The following is a 16,336-nucleotide window of genomic DNA, read 5'->3' as shown; positions in this document are numbered from 1 at the left end:
CTCCTCGCTGGGAGCACCGGCACCAACAGCCTGGGCGGGGCGGCCACCCGAACTCCCCTCGCCCCAGAGCGGGGTTCCCCCAGGGCAGGGCCGGGGGACAGCCGGACCGGCCATCGCCCAGGCGGGAGGGGGGGACAACGAGGGGGCATCAGGCTCCAGGCCCCTCGTGCCAGCCCCAGGCACCCACGAGCACAGCCGATAAAACATCACCACCTGTTGGCCCTTCTGCCAAGTGCACCAGGAATTCTCCCCTGCCTTGACCCTCCCCTGCTTCCCCGAGGCCGGATCCCAGCCGGCCCAGGCTGACACCCTGGCAATCCCCCCGGGCAGGGGCCTGCCAGGCTGTGCCCGGGTGAGGGTGTCGCTCCTCTAGGGCAGAGCCCACTGTCCACAGAGCCTAGATGCCCTGGTGACTGGACAGATGGACAGACAGGGTGAAGGGAGCCCTCAGGGCCCTGGGTGCGAGGGTGTCCAGCTCCCCCGGGACCCCTCTCTGCATAGCCGAGGGGCAGAGCCCGTCCCTTGGACACCAGTGAGTTTGCCATTGATGTCAATGGGGCAGCCCCAGGGCTCCCCCTCTGCAGCCAGCCCCAGCTCCCCAAGGAGAATGGGCCCTGCCCCACCTGCTGCACATCTCTGGGTCAGCTCACCATATGCAACCGAATCCAGTGGCTTAGACCTATCAGAAAATCAACACACACTTTGCAGAAATCCGGGGGGGCTGCGGGTCGGAAGTGAGGGGCACCAGCAGAGCTGGGGGTGGGGGGGGGGGGATCCCAGGGCTGGGCTAGCAGGGGGCTGCGAGTCAGGAGTGAGGGGCACCAGCAGAGCTGGGGGTGGGGATCCCAGGGCTGGGCTAGCAGGGGACTGCGGGTCGGGAGTGGCTGGACTGTGTGTGGGGAGCTTGCCCAACTCACCCCTGACTCTAGCCAGCGTTACCCAACCCCTCCCTTTCACAACATTCAATTCCTGGTCCAGATCCCCCCCGGCCCGATGGATCCCGGCCCGGCCCGGCCCCTGTGCGCACAGGGCAGGGGAGGAAACAGCCCATCGCCCTTCGCAGCAGGGCTGGCGCTGCCCTGGCCCCCCTGCGGGTGGGGAAGCTAGAGAACCAGTGAGAGCCCCTAAACGTCCATGTTGGGGCTCCCATGCAGCACCCCCAGCCTAGGGACCCCTCTGACTCGCCACCCATCAACTCCCCATTCATCTGGAGGAGCCCATCTCCGGACAGCCCATCAGGTCACAGCTCCACCCCCCGTACCTTGGCTGGGTCCGTGCCCTCCGTCTGGGCACTTCCTGAAACACCCACACCACTGACCGGACGCTGCCACGATGCACACAACACTAGTCATGAGCCGGCTGGTGTGGGCCCCCCTGCCTCCACCGGATGGGATCAGAAAGGCTGGCTGTGTGTCATGGGCTCTATACTGGTAACGGAGATTCTCCTGAAAGCTGGAGGAGCCCAGTCCTACTCCAGCTGCTGCCACCAGTTTCCAGGCAGCCTTGGCGAGCAGAGAAGTAAGAGCTGCGCGGCCACAGGGTGTCACAAGGGCCTTGCCCCTGGAGGCAGAGCCCCCAGCAGAGCTGAACCCCATCCTCAGACTGGCCGCCTGTAACGAGGAGCTTACGCCCAACTCTCAAAGAGACAGTGGGGAGCTGCAGCCCGGGAACCGGCTCTCTGCCAGCCGGACCCACTGACAAAAGCTGTGCATGAATCAAAACGTATTGTGATTTTAAAAAAATCAAACCTGCCCCCCCCCCGCACCCCTGGCCTCTCTCTGCCTGCGTGGGGTCACGTCTCCAAGTCTCCCCACAATCAGGCAGGGCAGAAACGGACTTTGCAAGTGAATCTGAGCTTTCCTCTAAACCCATCACGTGACTCCAGGAGCTGGGGCTCTGAGAGACGCACCAAATACCACGAGACTCGCGCTGCAATCCGTGATGTACTAGATCACAGCACACCTGAGCAAGGACACGCAGGTCCCAAATCACTAGCCCCCCTCCCCATCAAACACTCCCCCCCCCCACTGTCCGCGACCCACACGCCTGGGAGAGCGAGTAACAACGAGCGGGCGTTTGTGTCTCGTTTTGCTCCTTTGTGACGGGTGAAGAGAGGCTGGAAGGTTTCTTCCAACAGCCCCTTTCCCCTGCTTGTGTTTCACACGAGCTCTGATCCAGCAAGCCAGGGGATGACGAGCACGTCAGCCGGGTTGTTCCGAGGAAGCGGATTCTAGTCGGGCTCTTGAAGAGACCAGTGGGTTTGGTTCCCACCTATTGGACTCCAATGCTTGGTGCACCCTGGGGAGAAAGAGCCTCTTTGCTAAACACGCCGCCCTGCAGCCCTTTGACGCGCGTTTGCCATGAACTGCCCGGAGAGCTCCTCCTCCGCCCGAGCCCGGGGAGAGCCCAGCCCACATCCCTCATATCTCGCAGATAAAAACCAAGGAGACCCCCAGCTGCCTTTCTCCACCATAGAGCACCACACAAGGGGCCATGTTGAAAAGCCCTTTAGCGGCAGCCTGTGAACACCCCCCACACGCCGGGCCTCAGCCCAGGGCCCTGAGAGGTGACGCTGCCCGGAGACGGCCAGGGAAGCCCGGCTCAGCGAAGGGCCAAAGGCGCAGGCTCCCTGGGATCTCTGAGCCTGTGACCGGCCCTGGCCCTGGCCCTGGCGCGCCCGGCGAGTTCCAGCAGTGCGGTACGCCCCCGGCCTTGGCGTGACTGCGCCCCACGGGAGGGACGGGAGGGAGCTACCGCACTGCTTGGCTGACGCTCCTCAATCCCGACCCGCAGCCCCGGGCTCCCCCCACCCCACTCTGCAGCTGCCCCCCGGACCCCGGAATTGGAGCGATTCTGGGGCTACCCCCCACAGACCCACCCTCGCCCTCCCAAGAGGAACCCCCACAGTTTTGACTCCTTCGACATATATCTAGAAACAAGGCACCGTCGTGACCCAGGGGTCCCCAGGGAGGCGGCTTCCCCACGCCCCGTTTCATCGAGCCCACGGCTTGGGCCCCTCGCGCCCCGGCCTGCTGGGCCTGGTCTGAGAACGTTACACGCCCCAGGGAGGCCCAGCCCCTGTCGGCCCCACTGGCAAGAGACCGTCTCTGGAGCTGACCCTAGAGACTCCCCCGGGGGCGGGGACGCGGGGGCGGCAGAGCACAGGTGGGGGGACCCCCGATCACCACAGGGCGAGAAGTGCGAAGGCGCATGGCCCCCATAGCCCCGGCATGGAGCCACCGAGAACCAGCCCCTGGCTTGTGGGGCGCCGTGGGGCCAGGGGGACCCGCTGCGATCCAGCCGTGCTCAGCAGCGACAGAAACCAGCCCGGACCCAGGCTCACCTCAGCCTCCTCCCCCCTGGCCAGCCCACTCCTGCGATGCCCAGGCTCGCCTGCCCATCCAGGGGTCAGCAGACTGCCACCCGCCTCCCCCCCGAGGGACGGGCACCCCGTGTCTGTCTGTCAGTTCCGCGGGCTCTCAGCAGCTCTGCGTCTAGTCCCAGGCCCGGGGCCATGCGGGGTGCGGGGGTGGGCTGGGCGGGACCCATGGCTGCCGTCCTCTCTGCCCCCAGCCCCCTCTCCTGCTGCTCCATAGCACTCCCCTCAGAGACCGATCCGGGCGGCTGGGGGGGCTATGGAGCCAGGAAAGCCCTGGGGCACAGACACGCTGAGGGAGCCCCCTCGGAGGGAAGGGGGAGCCGCTCCCCAAGGTCTAGGCAGCTCTCGCCCCCCTGCTGCGGAGCTGCTGGCTCTAGGAGCTGGGCAGAGCCCCCCCAAACTCAGTTCACCCGTGACCACCGAGCAGCATTTCCAGGCAGGGCCAACGGGGAGTCCCCACTGCCTCCTGGAGGGGCATGACGCTACCCAGCCCCCTGCCCGTCTCTCTCGGCACATCTACCCGGCCCTCTGCCAGGGCCAGCTCCTGCGCGAGCCCCTCGGACACCCACGGGCAGCGCGCGTCTCCAGCCTCCGGGCCGCACCATCGCGGGAGGGATAGCTCAGTGGTTTGAGCATTGGCCTGCTAAACCCAGGGTTGGGAGTTCAATCCTTGAGGGGGCCATTTAGGGATCTGGGGCAAAAATCTGTCTGGGGCTTGGTCCTCCTTTGAGCAGGGGGTTGGACTAGATACCTCCTGAGGTCCCTTCCAACCCTGATATTCTATGATTCTCCCGGCACGCGGCTCCCTGGAAACCTGGCTCCTGCCACAGGGCCCAGCCAAAGGTCCCCTCCGTGCCCCCTTCCCACCAGCACAGCCGCCCCAAGCCCCTTTCTGGTGACATGCCTGCGGCTCGGCCGAGGGCCAGGCGCCCGTTTGTAACCTCGTCCCTGGTGGCCGGAGCCGGGGGGGCCGGGATGTCGCTAGACTAGAACTCGAGGGGACGCGGCGAGACGAGCACCCAGGCAGCAAAGTGGCCAAGCGGGCGGGTGGATCCATGAACAGAGCCGCTCCGTCCCCAGGGCTTTGGTTTCAAGCCGTGGTGGAGAGGAGAACCCGATTCTGCTCCCATTCAAATCAACGGCAAAACTCCCCTGAGTTCATCGGCGCCCGGTCGGCCCGGATCCCCAGGGGCCCACGTCCAAGGACTGGAAGGGACCGACGCAGCTTCATTCAGACCAAAGGTCCATCTAGCCCAGTATCCTGTCTGCCGACAGTGGCCAGTGCCAGGTGCCCCAGAGGGAGTGACCAGCCGTCATTCTCTGGCTCCCCTGCCAATAGACAGAGCTGGGCCAAGCGCTCCCCGCCCCCGGCTCATTAGGGACTGTCCCTGGCCGTGCAGAGGGCAGCCGGCTCCCCGCCCGCTCGCCAATCCTCCGCGGCAGAGTCTCGACCGGCTCTCGGCCAACGATCGTCCCCCTTTGCCCAAAGTTAGGCCTGTAGGTCCCGTGGCAGCCCCCTGACAACACAGGGGGGAGCGCAACAGCTCCCAAGCGAGCGCTCCATGGCTGGGAACGTGCTCCTGGCGAACGCCCGTGTGAGCGTCTCCTGCACATGGGCTCCAGGAAGGGGGAGGAGGGCAGCCACGAGGCAATGGCCATGGCTGGGGACTCGGGAGACCTGAGTTCAATTCCCTGCTCTGCCAGAGTCCTTGTGTAACGTGGGCCAGTCGCTCTGTGCCTCAGTTTCCCCTCGGTGCGATGGGGAGAATGACCCTGCCCTGCCTCCCAGGGGTGCGCGAGGATGAAGCCAGGAAAGAGGGATGATACTATGGAGATGGGGCAGACAGTACCCGAGCTAGAGCCCCAGCGACAGCAATTCACACAAACCGTCCCAGGAAAAGCCTTTCCACTACGTGCTCAGTACCGATGGCAAACCCGCCAGCCAAACCCTGCTCAGAAATCCCCCCGGCCTTTGTCGCGCGAGGCCCCCTGGGACAACCCTCCACTGCCACTCCCCCCGGGCCAGCTCCGACAGCGGGTGTGGACGGGCTCCAGCATCGTGCTATGGGGCAGCCAGCCCTGGGGGACACTCAAAGCCAGGGTGGGGGCATCCTGGCTGTTCACTTCAGAGTCTTCTGGCCAGCATCCCGGTTAGCTGGGGTGACCAGATGTCCTGATTTTATAGGGACAGTCCAGATATTTGGGGCTTTGTGTTATACAGGCACCTATTACCCCCCACCCCCATCCCGATTTTTCACACCTGCTGTCTGGTCACCCTCTGATTAGCCCAATATTCATATGGGGCCCTCGAAACCTCACAGCCTGGCTGGGTTTCTTGGTTTATAACCTGGGCGGGGGAGGGTTAAAAAGCTCCAGGTTGGAAGAAGAAAATAACTGAAGGATGCGCTGGGTTGGCAGGGGCGGGCGAGCTCACTCGCCGGCCAGCTGGGGAAGCCGATTGGCCTGATGGCTAAGAGAGCCGGCAAACGCGCCGAGGCCCCTGGGGCCGCCCCGGCTCGGGCTCAAGGCCGTTTGCACGAGGTGAGCGTTGCCTTGGGGAGCTGCGGCTCCCCACAGGAGAGAGGCCGGGGGGGAGCAGAGAGAGCGGAGAGGAAAGTGTGGCCGGCCTCAAGGCTCTGTCCTCCGGCCCCGCGCCCTGCGCCTGCACCGTGTGGGCGAGGACGGGCGCTCTAGAATCCGACGTAGCCACCCGCCATGCTGGGCCCGACGCACGGTAACCGAACCGCGCTGGTGCTGCCGCTGCTGCCGGACGGCTGCCTCCCCTTTGCTTCTGGGTTCCTGCTGGGAAGCCAGCGAGCCCGGCTCTTAGCGGCCAGGGGCTGACGGGAACGGAGCTGACAGCTGGATGCTCCCCCCCACCCCGCTGCAGGTAGAAAGCCTGTTTCGCTGCAGCATTTCTCATGAATAAATCACAGGGAACACAGGTAGGCTGCTCTGAAAAAGCCCTCTCCCCCCCCAGCCACGCAGCCCCCGCTGCTGAGTGCCACGTTCCCATCGGCTTGCCGCGATTCCCTTCCTCCCACGGCTCCTCTCTGTCCATTCGCTCAAACGCTCCGGGGAGGGCTGGTAAGTTTCAGGCACAGTGATCAGGCTGCTGCTGTTTGGTTTGGGGGGGATTTTAACCCAGCCTCGCCTTTTGTTTTTCACCTGAAATAGGGCAGCCGTGACTAGAGGGGCCGGGACTGGGTGGCTCCAGCACTGACCCTGCACGTGCTCTCGCCCACGGGTGACACAGTCACCGGAGCTGCCTCGTTAGTCCAGAAGGCTCCACCTACATGGTGACTCGCCGGAGTCAGTCTGCCGGATCGGGGCCTTCCCTGCCTCTGCTGCCCCCGCGTCAGCACGCAGCCCGCGACAATCCATCGAGGGCCCTGGCCAAAAGCTAGACCTAGCAGCCGGGTGGGACCGATTTGGCCAAGGGCTGCGCGCAGCTGCCGGGGCCGCGGGAGCAGGAGGGAAACGCTGCCCGAGCCAGACCCTTCCGCGGGGCCCGGGAGTGTGCAGCGGGCGACGGCACGGCAGAAACCCGATCACATGCCAGACAACGAACCAGAGAGTCCTCGACCGCCCAGCCGGGCTCTGAGCCGTTTCCAGAGCCACCTCGCTGCCCGCTCCCCACGCTAACCAAGGAGAGACTGGAATGAAACCGCCCCATGGGCCCTTTGCTTGGGCAGAGGTGGCTGGAGACACAAACCCCCTCGCACATGCTAGCAAGGCAGGGGAGCCGCTCCATGCCGAGTGCTGGGCTATAACTTCCCTCTCGAGTGGGCGCAGAAGGCAGGAAAGGGAGGGCTCACTACGCCCACCCTGCCCGGCCTGCCGCGGTGCCATGTACGGCCTGGCGACGGCTCGGGAAGGTCATCCCGTGGAGCCGATTCGGTGACCTGCTGGCCCATTCCCCCTGCTCTCCCCCATCCGGCTCCCCCGGGAGGTGTCCCGGCTCTGTCCAGTCTGACGCAAAGTGTCACGATCCCCTGGCAGCTCCCGGGAGTTGGCACCCAGGCCTGCCACCTTCCCTTGCCCGTCGGGGCGATCACGTGCCTGCCTTTAACTCCACGCCACTTCCCCACGGCCGGGGAGGAGCGAAACAAACAAACAGGCAAACTCCGAGCGCCCGAGGCAGCCGCCACGCGGTTAATGGCTGCCTCTCTCGTCTCGGCGCTGCGGAGACCCCGGTGCGCTGAGTGCCGGGCCCGGCTGCCATTAATTATTAAAGGAAATCAGAGCATTTCCTAGCAAACGAGCCCAGCGAATGTCTGTTACAGGAAAGCATCAGCTTCCACTCCTGGATCCTCCAGGAACAAGGGGCACCAGGCAATTACGCTGCCGAGATTCTTCCTTCGTTAATTCCAGAGAGGGGCCAGAGCCCCAGCTAGCGCAAATCAGCAGAAGTTGATGGAGCCACTGATTTACACCAGCTGGGCCCTGGCCCTTCGGCTCTGCAAATGGCCACACCGGGTCACCGGGTCTCCACTGATTTTATCCTCCTGCTGGGAGCCCGCGGGAGGGAATGATCCTGCATTGGCCCGGGGAGGGGGGGGGGGACGGACGGGATCTAACGGGTCTTTGCAGGTAGCGACTTGCGTGACTTTACTTTTAATAACCGGCCCCCGAGCGGAGCAGCCCCGGGAGCAACTCCCACAAAGAGCCCAGCGATGCGCCCGAGCAAACCCAAACCGCAGCCCCCGGCAGCTGCCTGAGGGCAGAGAGCGAGCGTGTGCGTGCAGCCCACATTCCCGCCCGGGTCTGCCAGTGTGCGCCACACCTGCCACGCCTGTGTGGTGGGCGCTGGCTGGATCTGGTCAGTACAGACATTGGGAGACAAGAGGATGGGAACGGGGGACCGCAGGGAAACCCGGGCCCCCAGCTGCCCTGGCTCTCGCGGGGCGGGCTGGGATAGGCACTGCCCAGCCAGAGACACACGCTCCCAGGCTGCTGCCTGACTAGTTCCTGGGCTGGCCTGGGTCTGCCCCCTGGAGATCAGGCCCGGTTGCTCCCCGGCGCTGGCCGTCTCCTCGCTTTCAACACACACAGCTCTCAGCTGTCGGCCCAGGGGCCAGCCCGGGTTAACCAGCTCAGTGCGAGCGCTGGCCGGGGGCCCTGGCGACGGCAGGGCAGGCCATTTTCTCCAGCCCTCCTTCAGCACTCAAGGGGTTAATTCAACCCGCAGCACCCCAGACTTGCGCCCAGGGCTTGAGCGGGAAGCCTTTGGCCCCTCTCCAGAGGGCTGACCTGGGTCCCAGCGGAGCTGCAGGGAGCTGGGGGCACACAAGGAAGGCAGGATCAGGCCCCTGGCGTACAGCTCAGAGGTGGCAGCAGAATGGGGGGGGGCTAGAGCCAGCCCCCAGCTCTATGACGCTCTGCTCAGGGGAGCTGCTCCCTGCCGCCCGGGTACACAACACTCCCGACAGGGCCAGATCCTCGCCGGGTGTGAATGAGTAAAGGGCCTAAATCTGCTTTAATACGAGAGCGATGTTGTTCTTTTCCACTGCAACAAATTCAGGTGTCTCTCCCTCCCCTGCACAGCCAGGCCCTGCTCTGCCCCTCCTGTCTCCTCTCCTGGCACACTCCCTGCCCGGTGCCCACTTCCCCGTCCCGCAGTGCCCCTGCTACACTGGCCCCCCTCCCTGCACAGCTCTGTCACATCCCTGCCCTCCCCTTCCCAGCACCACCTGCCCAAGAGTCCCCGCTGTAGAATGCGCCACGGGAACGGACCCAGACCAGCTCCACTGAAGTCAAGAGAACCCTGCTGATTTACGCTAGCAGAGGGTTTGGCCCAGCGCAGTTCATCTCTCCCCCCAGCCCTCCGTGCTGGCTTATTGTCTTGCACTGGGATCCCGCTGGTGCATTTGGAAAGGCCACACGTGCTCCTCCAAACCCTAAGGATTAATTAGCGCCTCTATCCAAACCCTGGGCTGAAAATCCAGCTCGGGGGAACCGTGGTTTTGCCCTGGTAAAATTGCTCTTCAGTCAGGGAGAGGGAATCACTCAGCCCTTGGGGTTAAGGGGGGGGGTGAACTACTTGGGGAAGGGGAAAAAATCCCCATCAGGTGCAATTAGCCAGGAGCTCAAATTGTTCCTGCCTTTGATCTAGTCCCTCCGCTGACATTGACGAAAGGGAGATCTGGGCCAGGATGCCTGGGGATCAGGATAAGGCAGCGAAGTTAAGGACAGCCTCCCGCGCCCAGGAAGGGGTTCGGTGCCTTTCTAACAGCACCAGTTTGAAGAACTGCTGCGTGTTTCTGCACCCATTGTCCCAGCCCCAGCCCCCAAGCAGAGCCCGCCAGCATTATTAGCCACGGGCGTTAATTTGGACAGCAGAGTTAATCCCTGGAACAAAAGCCAACATACATTCGGTACTGCAGGAAACCTGTCTAAGTGCAAACCTTCTCCCCCGTCTGACCTCAGAATTCAACCCGAGCTCTCGCAGGATAGCGGGAGGGTTTGGCTACAAGGCCAGGCTGGAAATCTTTTATTAAGCGTAATTTTGGTTGGGTTAGGCAATATGGGAGCCCCGAAAAGGGGGGGGGAGGGGGAGAATCTTGGAATTTGTCAGTTTCCCTGTGAACATCTGTCTGGTTCTGCCTGTTATTTCAACCAGTGTGAGGGGGAAATAAATCTCCCCTTTCATCCTACGCCATTCTGCCCTGCGTTATGTATTTATTTTTCAATCCCAGTTTCGCCCCTCCCCTCCCTGGCAGGGGGCTGGGAGGGTTAATTGCTCAGTGTTTGCAAAGCGCTGTCTGAGTGCTAACGGGGCAGAGCCCAGCCTCGGAGCTGGGCGTGGGGCTCCAAGGGCCGCTGCTGTGCCTGACGTTGCAGGGGGTTATTCCCTCAGCCATCAAGGCTGCCTGGCCTAAAAGACGCTTCTGGGGACCGGCCCCACCAAGCCCAGGAGTGGAAGAAGGGGATGCTGATCCCTATGGGGAGAATACCAATAGCACTGAGGAGAGGCAGGGCCTGGCGCTAGCTACAGAAACCTAGCCCCAGTCAGCTGTGAGCGCCCCTCTCCTCCGTGCCCCGCACACAGCCCTCGTGGCTGGGTGTCAGGCACAACCTGGGGGGTGCTTCAGAGAGACGGGGCAGAATTCCTGCTAATCTGCCCTGCTTTGTCTGGTGCCATTTGGCCCACAGAGAGTGCCTCAGTATAACCTTCGGGGATGGAAGGCGATAGGTGGATCTGAAAAATGTACTAGGTTAAGTTAAGCACTGGAATGGGTTCCCTAGGGAGGTAGTGGGATCTCCTTCCTTAGAGGTTTTTAAGGCCTGGCTTGACGAAGCCCTGGCTGGGATGATTTAGTTGGGGTTGGTCCAGCTTTGAGCAGGGGGTTGGACTAGATGACATCCTGAGGTCCCTTCCAACCCTGAGATTCTATGATTCTGTGATAAGATAGATCGATAGACACAGGGGTATTTGGGGATAGATAGATAGATAGATAGATAGATAGATAGATAGATAGATAGATAGATAGATAGATAGATATGACTTTTGTATGGTTACGATCACAGGGTTTTAAAATAAGCCTTTACAATTTCTCCAGGGACCGCCACACAAACACCAGCCCCAAATACATTTAATAGATAAAGTCCTGCTCAGCCTGCTTGCTTCTGATGCTTAAAACTAGCCTAGACTCAGAATTAGGAAACAGAGAAAACGGAACAGCCAGCTTGGGGATAGACCAGACAGGAACTAAGAGGTCTTGTACCGTCTCCTCCGCAATTCTACCCTGGATATTTCAGTTTTGTTTGACAGTTTGAGGTGAGTTTCCAAGTCCAGAATAGCAAGAGGGAAATGATACATTACACCCCAGGAGCTGCTGTGCCACACGCTGCAGGGAAGAAGGCTACATTAAGATCAGGGCTTACACCAAGGTTTGGTCAAGTTCACTGCCTCTTGTTTCATAGAGAAGGTTAGGAAAATACCCGGCTAGGGAATTTTGCCTAAAGTCAAGCGCTCCAGCACCTCTCCTTCTGTGAAAATCCAGCTGGACAGTGAGTTGGAAAGACAACCGAGATGCTAAATCATATTACATCGATCTATCTATCTATACACACACACACTTTACAGATTATCTAATGCACATTATTTTCAGAATCGCAATTTCCCCTCTGCGTAACTGAACTAAAATAATTGTTAAAGGAGAGCAGAAATCAAAGCTTTGGGAACATTCAAGGATCAATAAAAAAAACAAATTAAATGAAAAGAAGCAAAAATCTATGTCCTCCAAGCACAGAGACATGGGATTCACATATTCCTATTTAGCAACGTACAGAAACAATCTCAAGGGGATGAAGTCAGGTCCCCTGTAGGTAGCTGTAGCCATCCTACACAACAAAGAGAGGTGTCTATTTGTGCATTAGAAACCTGAAAAGTAACGCCTGCCACGCTTCTAAATTTCCACATTAAAATCCACGATCCTGGTATGGAACATCAATAAAGTCACCAATTAAAAAACCAAACCAAACCAGTCCCCACACATCCACCAGTCCTGAGAACTTTCCCTGACAATTAGAGTCATGGATCTGAAGTTTCAAAACTGTGGGTGTTAGGCAAAGGAGGAGGGGGGGGAAAAGGAACAATTTTTCCTGCATCTTGGAGATCTCAGCTATCTTTGCAACACAGTTTGGCCATTTCAGCCAGAAGTGTTAATTTCAAAACACTTTCCAACTGCCTGGGGAAAGGAAATATAACACCGATTTTTTTTAATAATGTTAACTGATCTCCCTTGTCATTTCCAATCGAAATCCTTTATGATTCTGCTGAGAGATACATCTGAAAGCATTTATATTTCTGCAAGTTCTGACGGTTTTCACAGCTTTAAGAACAACCCCCAAAAGTGCATTTCTCTCTCTGGTCTCCTTGGTATCAGAACAGGTTTAAATGGTTTATCATCACTAGGCAGAAGGCGCTTCAACAAAACGCTGGTAATTTTAAACCTCCCAAACTTGAGGGGGGAGGGAAGCCAGAAGGATAATATGTACGAAGAACAATAAGAATTGGGCTCTGAAATTCCTCTTAGTTAATTCTCCTTCCAGGAAGCCTCAGTATTTACTTCTTTGGCGGTTTCCTCACCAACCAGCTCAAACAATAAAGAAGCCAATTAGAATAAAATTCACAACTTTCCTACATAAACACACTCCCCCTCTAGCCTAAAGCTGTGGGCCAGGTTTGTGCTGGTCTGGCGGGTCCAGGATGGGCTCCCGGGGGTCGGGGTCTGGCTCTGGGAGGAGATGTGTGCCCGCAAAGCGCAGTGGGATGACAGATTGCTTTGCTGGGAAGTGTCAGGGCTGGGGCAGGCTGGTCCCTTACCTCTGGGCTGCCGTGTTGGCATCCAGGATCCCAGTGCTTTGCATCCAGGACCTTACGGATGTCAGTCCACTGGTCAAGGGTTCTTCTTTCATGGTCAGCCCTCCTCTGGGGAGACCCTCCTGGATGGAGAACATCAAAACAGCCTTTGAAAGGGGAAGGGGGGGATCAGCTCGCCCCGCAGCGCCCCCAGGCCACCTCCCGGGGGGAGACAGGAGGGATCCAGGCTCCACTGAAGCAATGGACACAAAAAGTTTGTTTGGCCAAACTTATAGAAAATGCTATAAAAGGGGGTGGGGGGTCCGAATCCCCAAAGCCCAGCTCAGAGCAGCCCAGGGCTCTGGGTCCAGGGCAGGGTCAGGCCAGTATCCTCCTGGCCACCTCCCCCCCAGCCACAGCCCAGGCGACCCTCAGGTCCCAGCCAGGGCAGCCGCATCTGGGTGTGTTGTTTCCAAGCGGAGCGAGGGCTGGTTCTGGGGGGCGGGAGGTCCAGGGAAGTTGGAGAGAGGAGCAGCCGCCAAGTGCAAATCAGCGGCGGGGAGGGGCAGGGTTTGCGCAGGGGGGGGGGGGGGGGGGGGGGAAGCCGAGCAGGGCAGGAAATCCCAGCGGCGGGGCCGGGGGAGGAGGAGGCAGGCGGAGGGATGGGGGGAGCCGGGATGCGGGCGCGGAGCGGGGCCGGCGCTGGTTACCATCCAGGCGGGGGCTGCGGGCTCGGCGCTCGGCGACAGCAGCAGCAGCAGCCGCGGGCGCTCCCGGGGGAGCCGGGGGGCCGGAGCGCTGGGCCGGCCGCCTCCCCTCCGCCTCCTGCCGCTGCGGCTCCTCCGGCCCTCGCCGGGCAGCAGCACCATGAGCAGCACCAGCCCCCCCGCCGCCGCCGGCCCGGCCCCCGGGCAGCCGCCGCTCTGCGCCCGCGGGCGGCCCCGTCCCCTGCCGGCCTGGCCGACCCGGGCCATGCCGCCGCCTCCTCCCCGGGGAGGGCGGCCGGGGGGAGGCGGGGGCCGGAGCCGGGCAGGCTGACATCATTCCGGGGAGGAGCCGGCGGCGGGGGGCGAGGGGCAGCGCCGGGGCAGGGAGCAGCCCCTGAGACCCGCCCGGGGAGCGGGACCCCCAACGCGCCCCCCCGATCCACCGGGTTAAAGGGACCCCCAACGCGCCCCCCCAAATCCACCGGGTTAAAGGGACCCCCAACGCGCCTCCCCAAATCCACCGGGTTAAAGGGACCCCCAATGCGGCCCCCTCGATCCACCGGGTTAAAGGGACCCCCAACGCGCCCCCCAATCCACCGGGTTAAAGGGACCCCCAATGCGGCCCCCCCGATCCACCGGGTTAAAGGGGCCCCCAATGCGGCCCCCCCAAATCCACCGGGTTAAAGGGACCCCCAATGCGGCCCCCCCGATCCACCGGGTTAAAGGGACCCCCAACGCGCCCCCCAATCCACCGGGTTAAAGGGACCCCCAATGCGGCCCCCTCGATCCACCGGGTTAAAGGGACCCCCAACGCGCCTCCCCAAATCCACCGGGTTAAAGGGACCCCCAACGCGCCCCCCCAAATCCACCGGGTTAAAGGGACCCCCAACGCGCCCCCAATCCACCGGGTTAAAGGGACCCCCAATGCGGCCCCCCCGATCCACCGGGTTAAAGGGACCCCCAACGCGCCCCCCCGATCCACCGGGTTAAAGGGACCCCCAACGCGCCCCCCCAAATCCACCGGGTTAAAGAGACCCCCAACGCGCCCCCAATCCACCGGGTTAAAGGGACCCCCAATGCGGCCCCCCCGATCCACCGGGTTAAAGGGACCCCCAATGCGGCCCCCCCAAATCCACCGGGTTAATGGGACCCCCAACGCGCCCCCAATCCACCGGGTTAAAGGGACCCCCAATGCGGCCCCCCCGATCCACCGGGTTAAAGGGACCCCCAATGCGGCCCCCCCGATCCACCGGGTTAAAGGGACCCCCAACGCGCCCCCCAATCCACCGGGTTAAAGGGACCCCCAATGCGGCCCCCCCGATCCACCGGGTTAAAGGGACCCCCAATGCGCCCCCCAATCCACCGGGTTAAAGGGACCCCCAATGCGGCCCCCCCGATCCACCGGGTTAAAGGGACCCCCAATGCGGCCCCCCCGATCCACCGGGTTAAAGGGACCCCCAACGCGCCCCCCAATCCACCGGGTTAAAGGGACCCCCAACACGCCCCCCAATCCACCGGGTTAAAGGGACCCCCAACGCTCCCCCTCCCAAATTCACCGGGTTAAAGGGACCCCCAACGCGCCCTCCGATCCACCGGGTTAAAGGGACCCCCAATGCACCCCCCGATCCACCGGGTTAAAGGGACCCCCAATGCACCCCCCGATCCACCGGGTTAAAGGGACCCCCAACGCTCCCCCTCCCGAATTCACTGGGTTAAAGGGACCCCCAATGCTCCCCCTCCCGAATTCACCGGGTTAAAGGGACCTCCCAACACGCCCCCCGAATCTGCCCAGTTAAAGGCCTAATACAGCGTAGCAGGTGAAAGGGACTACCCCCAATACTACCCCAAGTTCACACAGCTCAAGGACACACCAATGCACCCAAACTAATAGACCTCCCAATGCGGCCCCCAAGTCCACCCATCCAAGGGGAGCCCCAATATTGCCTCCCCAAATCCACCTGGTTAAATGGGCCCCCATATTGCCCCCCAAATCCATTCAGCTAAAGGGACCTCCCAATATGCCTTCATTCTCCCCAACACTGCCCCCAATCCACCCATGTAAATGGTACCTCAATACTGGCTCCCCCATAATCCATCTTATCCAAAGGGACCCCATTACAGTCCCCCCAAAACCCTCCCAGCTAGAGACCCCCAAAACGCTCCCCCTTGGCGACCCCTAATACTGTACCCTTCAATGGATCTATGTAAGGAGCCCCCAGTTCTGCACCCGGATCTGCAGCTAGCAAAAGGGACTCCTCAAATATTGCACCCTAAAGGCTTCTGGTGAAAGGGGCTCCCCTGGACTGCCCCCCCCCCATCCACCCCAGCTAAAGCAAACCCTCAGTGTCGCACCTCAACATCTCATCAGGGAGATCAGGGCCACACCATTTGCTCAGCCAAGCTAAGCAAGCCTCACCCACTGGGACCTCCCCGTCTGCCCCCCAACCTCCAGCCCCGCTAAGGACACCTGGAGATTAGCTGCAAACCCTCAGCAAGGATAAGGAGGTGGGATGCAGTGGCTACGGGGCGACTGTCAGTCAAGTAGTGACTCGGGGTGGGGGCAGACAGTTCACCGGGGACACTAATGTGGGCACAGCTGCACGGATGGGATAGAACGAAGGGGGCCAGGAGACGTGGGGAGGGAGTAAAACAGGATCCCCTGGGAACCCTGCAGCTGACACATCTTGGGGGGGAGAGAACCCGGGTGCTCGGTAGGAGGGTGGATGAGGAATGGCTGAGACGTGTAGTGGGCTGGGCAGGCGGCCAGTTCGACACGGGTTACGTCTACACTAGAACGGCGGCAGCGGCGCCGCGGTTCTTCCAGTGCTGGAGCTGCGCTTCCGTCCTCGAGCGGTGTCTACGCCTGGTCGCCCGGAGCGTGCCGTTTCCCCTGGCCCTGCGCGAGGCGTTACGCCGCCCTGTTTGCCGGGCAGAGCAGCCCGG

General features: G+C 61.6%; 1 protein-coding gene across 15 annotated transcripts in view; it reads right to left on the bottom strand.

Annotated features, from left to right (window-relative positions):
• Positions 1-12,844, bottom strand: part of LOC135879486 (transcription factor COE3-like) — an 82,418-nt gene extending 69,574 nt beyond the window's left edge. For all 15 annotated transcript variants that reach the window (XM_065405484.1, XM_065405490.1, XM_065405485.1 and 12 more), the window contains exon 1: positions 12,711-12,844. In XM_065405484.1, the coding sequence (XP_065261556.1) occupies positions 12,711-12,844 (134 nt within the window). The remainder of the gene's footprint in view (positions 1-12,710) is intronic.
• Between the last annotated feature and the right edge of the window lie 3,492 nt (positions 12,845-16,336).

Source organism: Emys orbicularis, chromosome 5 (genome assembly GCF_028017835.1).
Source record: "Emys orbicularis isolate rEmyOrb1 chromosome 5, rEmyOrb1.hap1, whole genome shotgun sequence".
In the NCBI taxonomy this organism is placed as follows: domain Eukaryota; kingdom Metazoa; phylum Chordata; order Testudines; family Emydidae; genus Emys; species Emys orbicularis.
The sequence above is the reverse complement of the archived record's forward strand: the minus strand, read 5'-3'. Positions and strand labels throughout refer to the sequence as shown.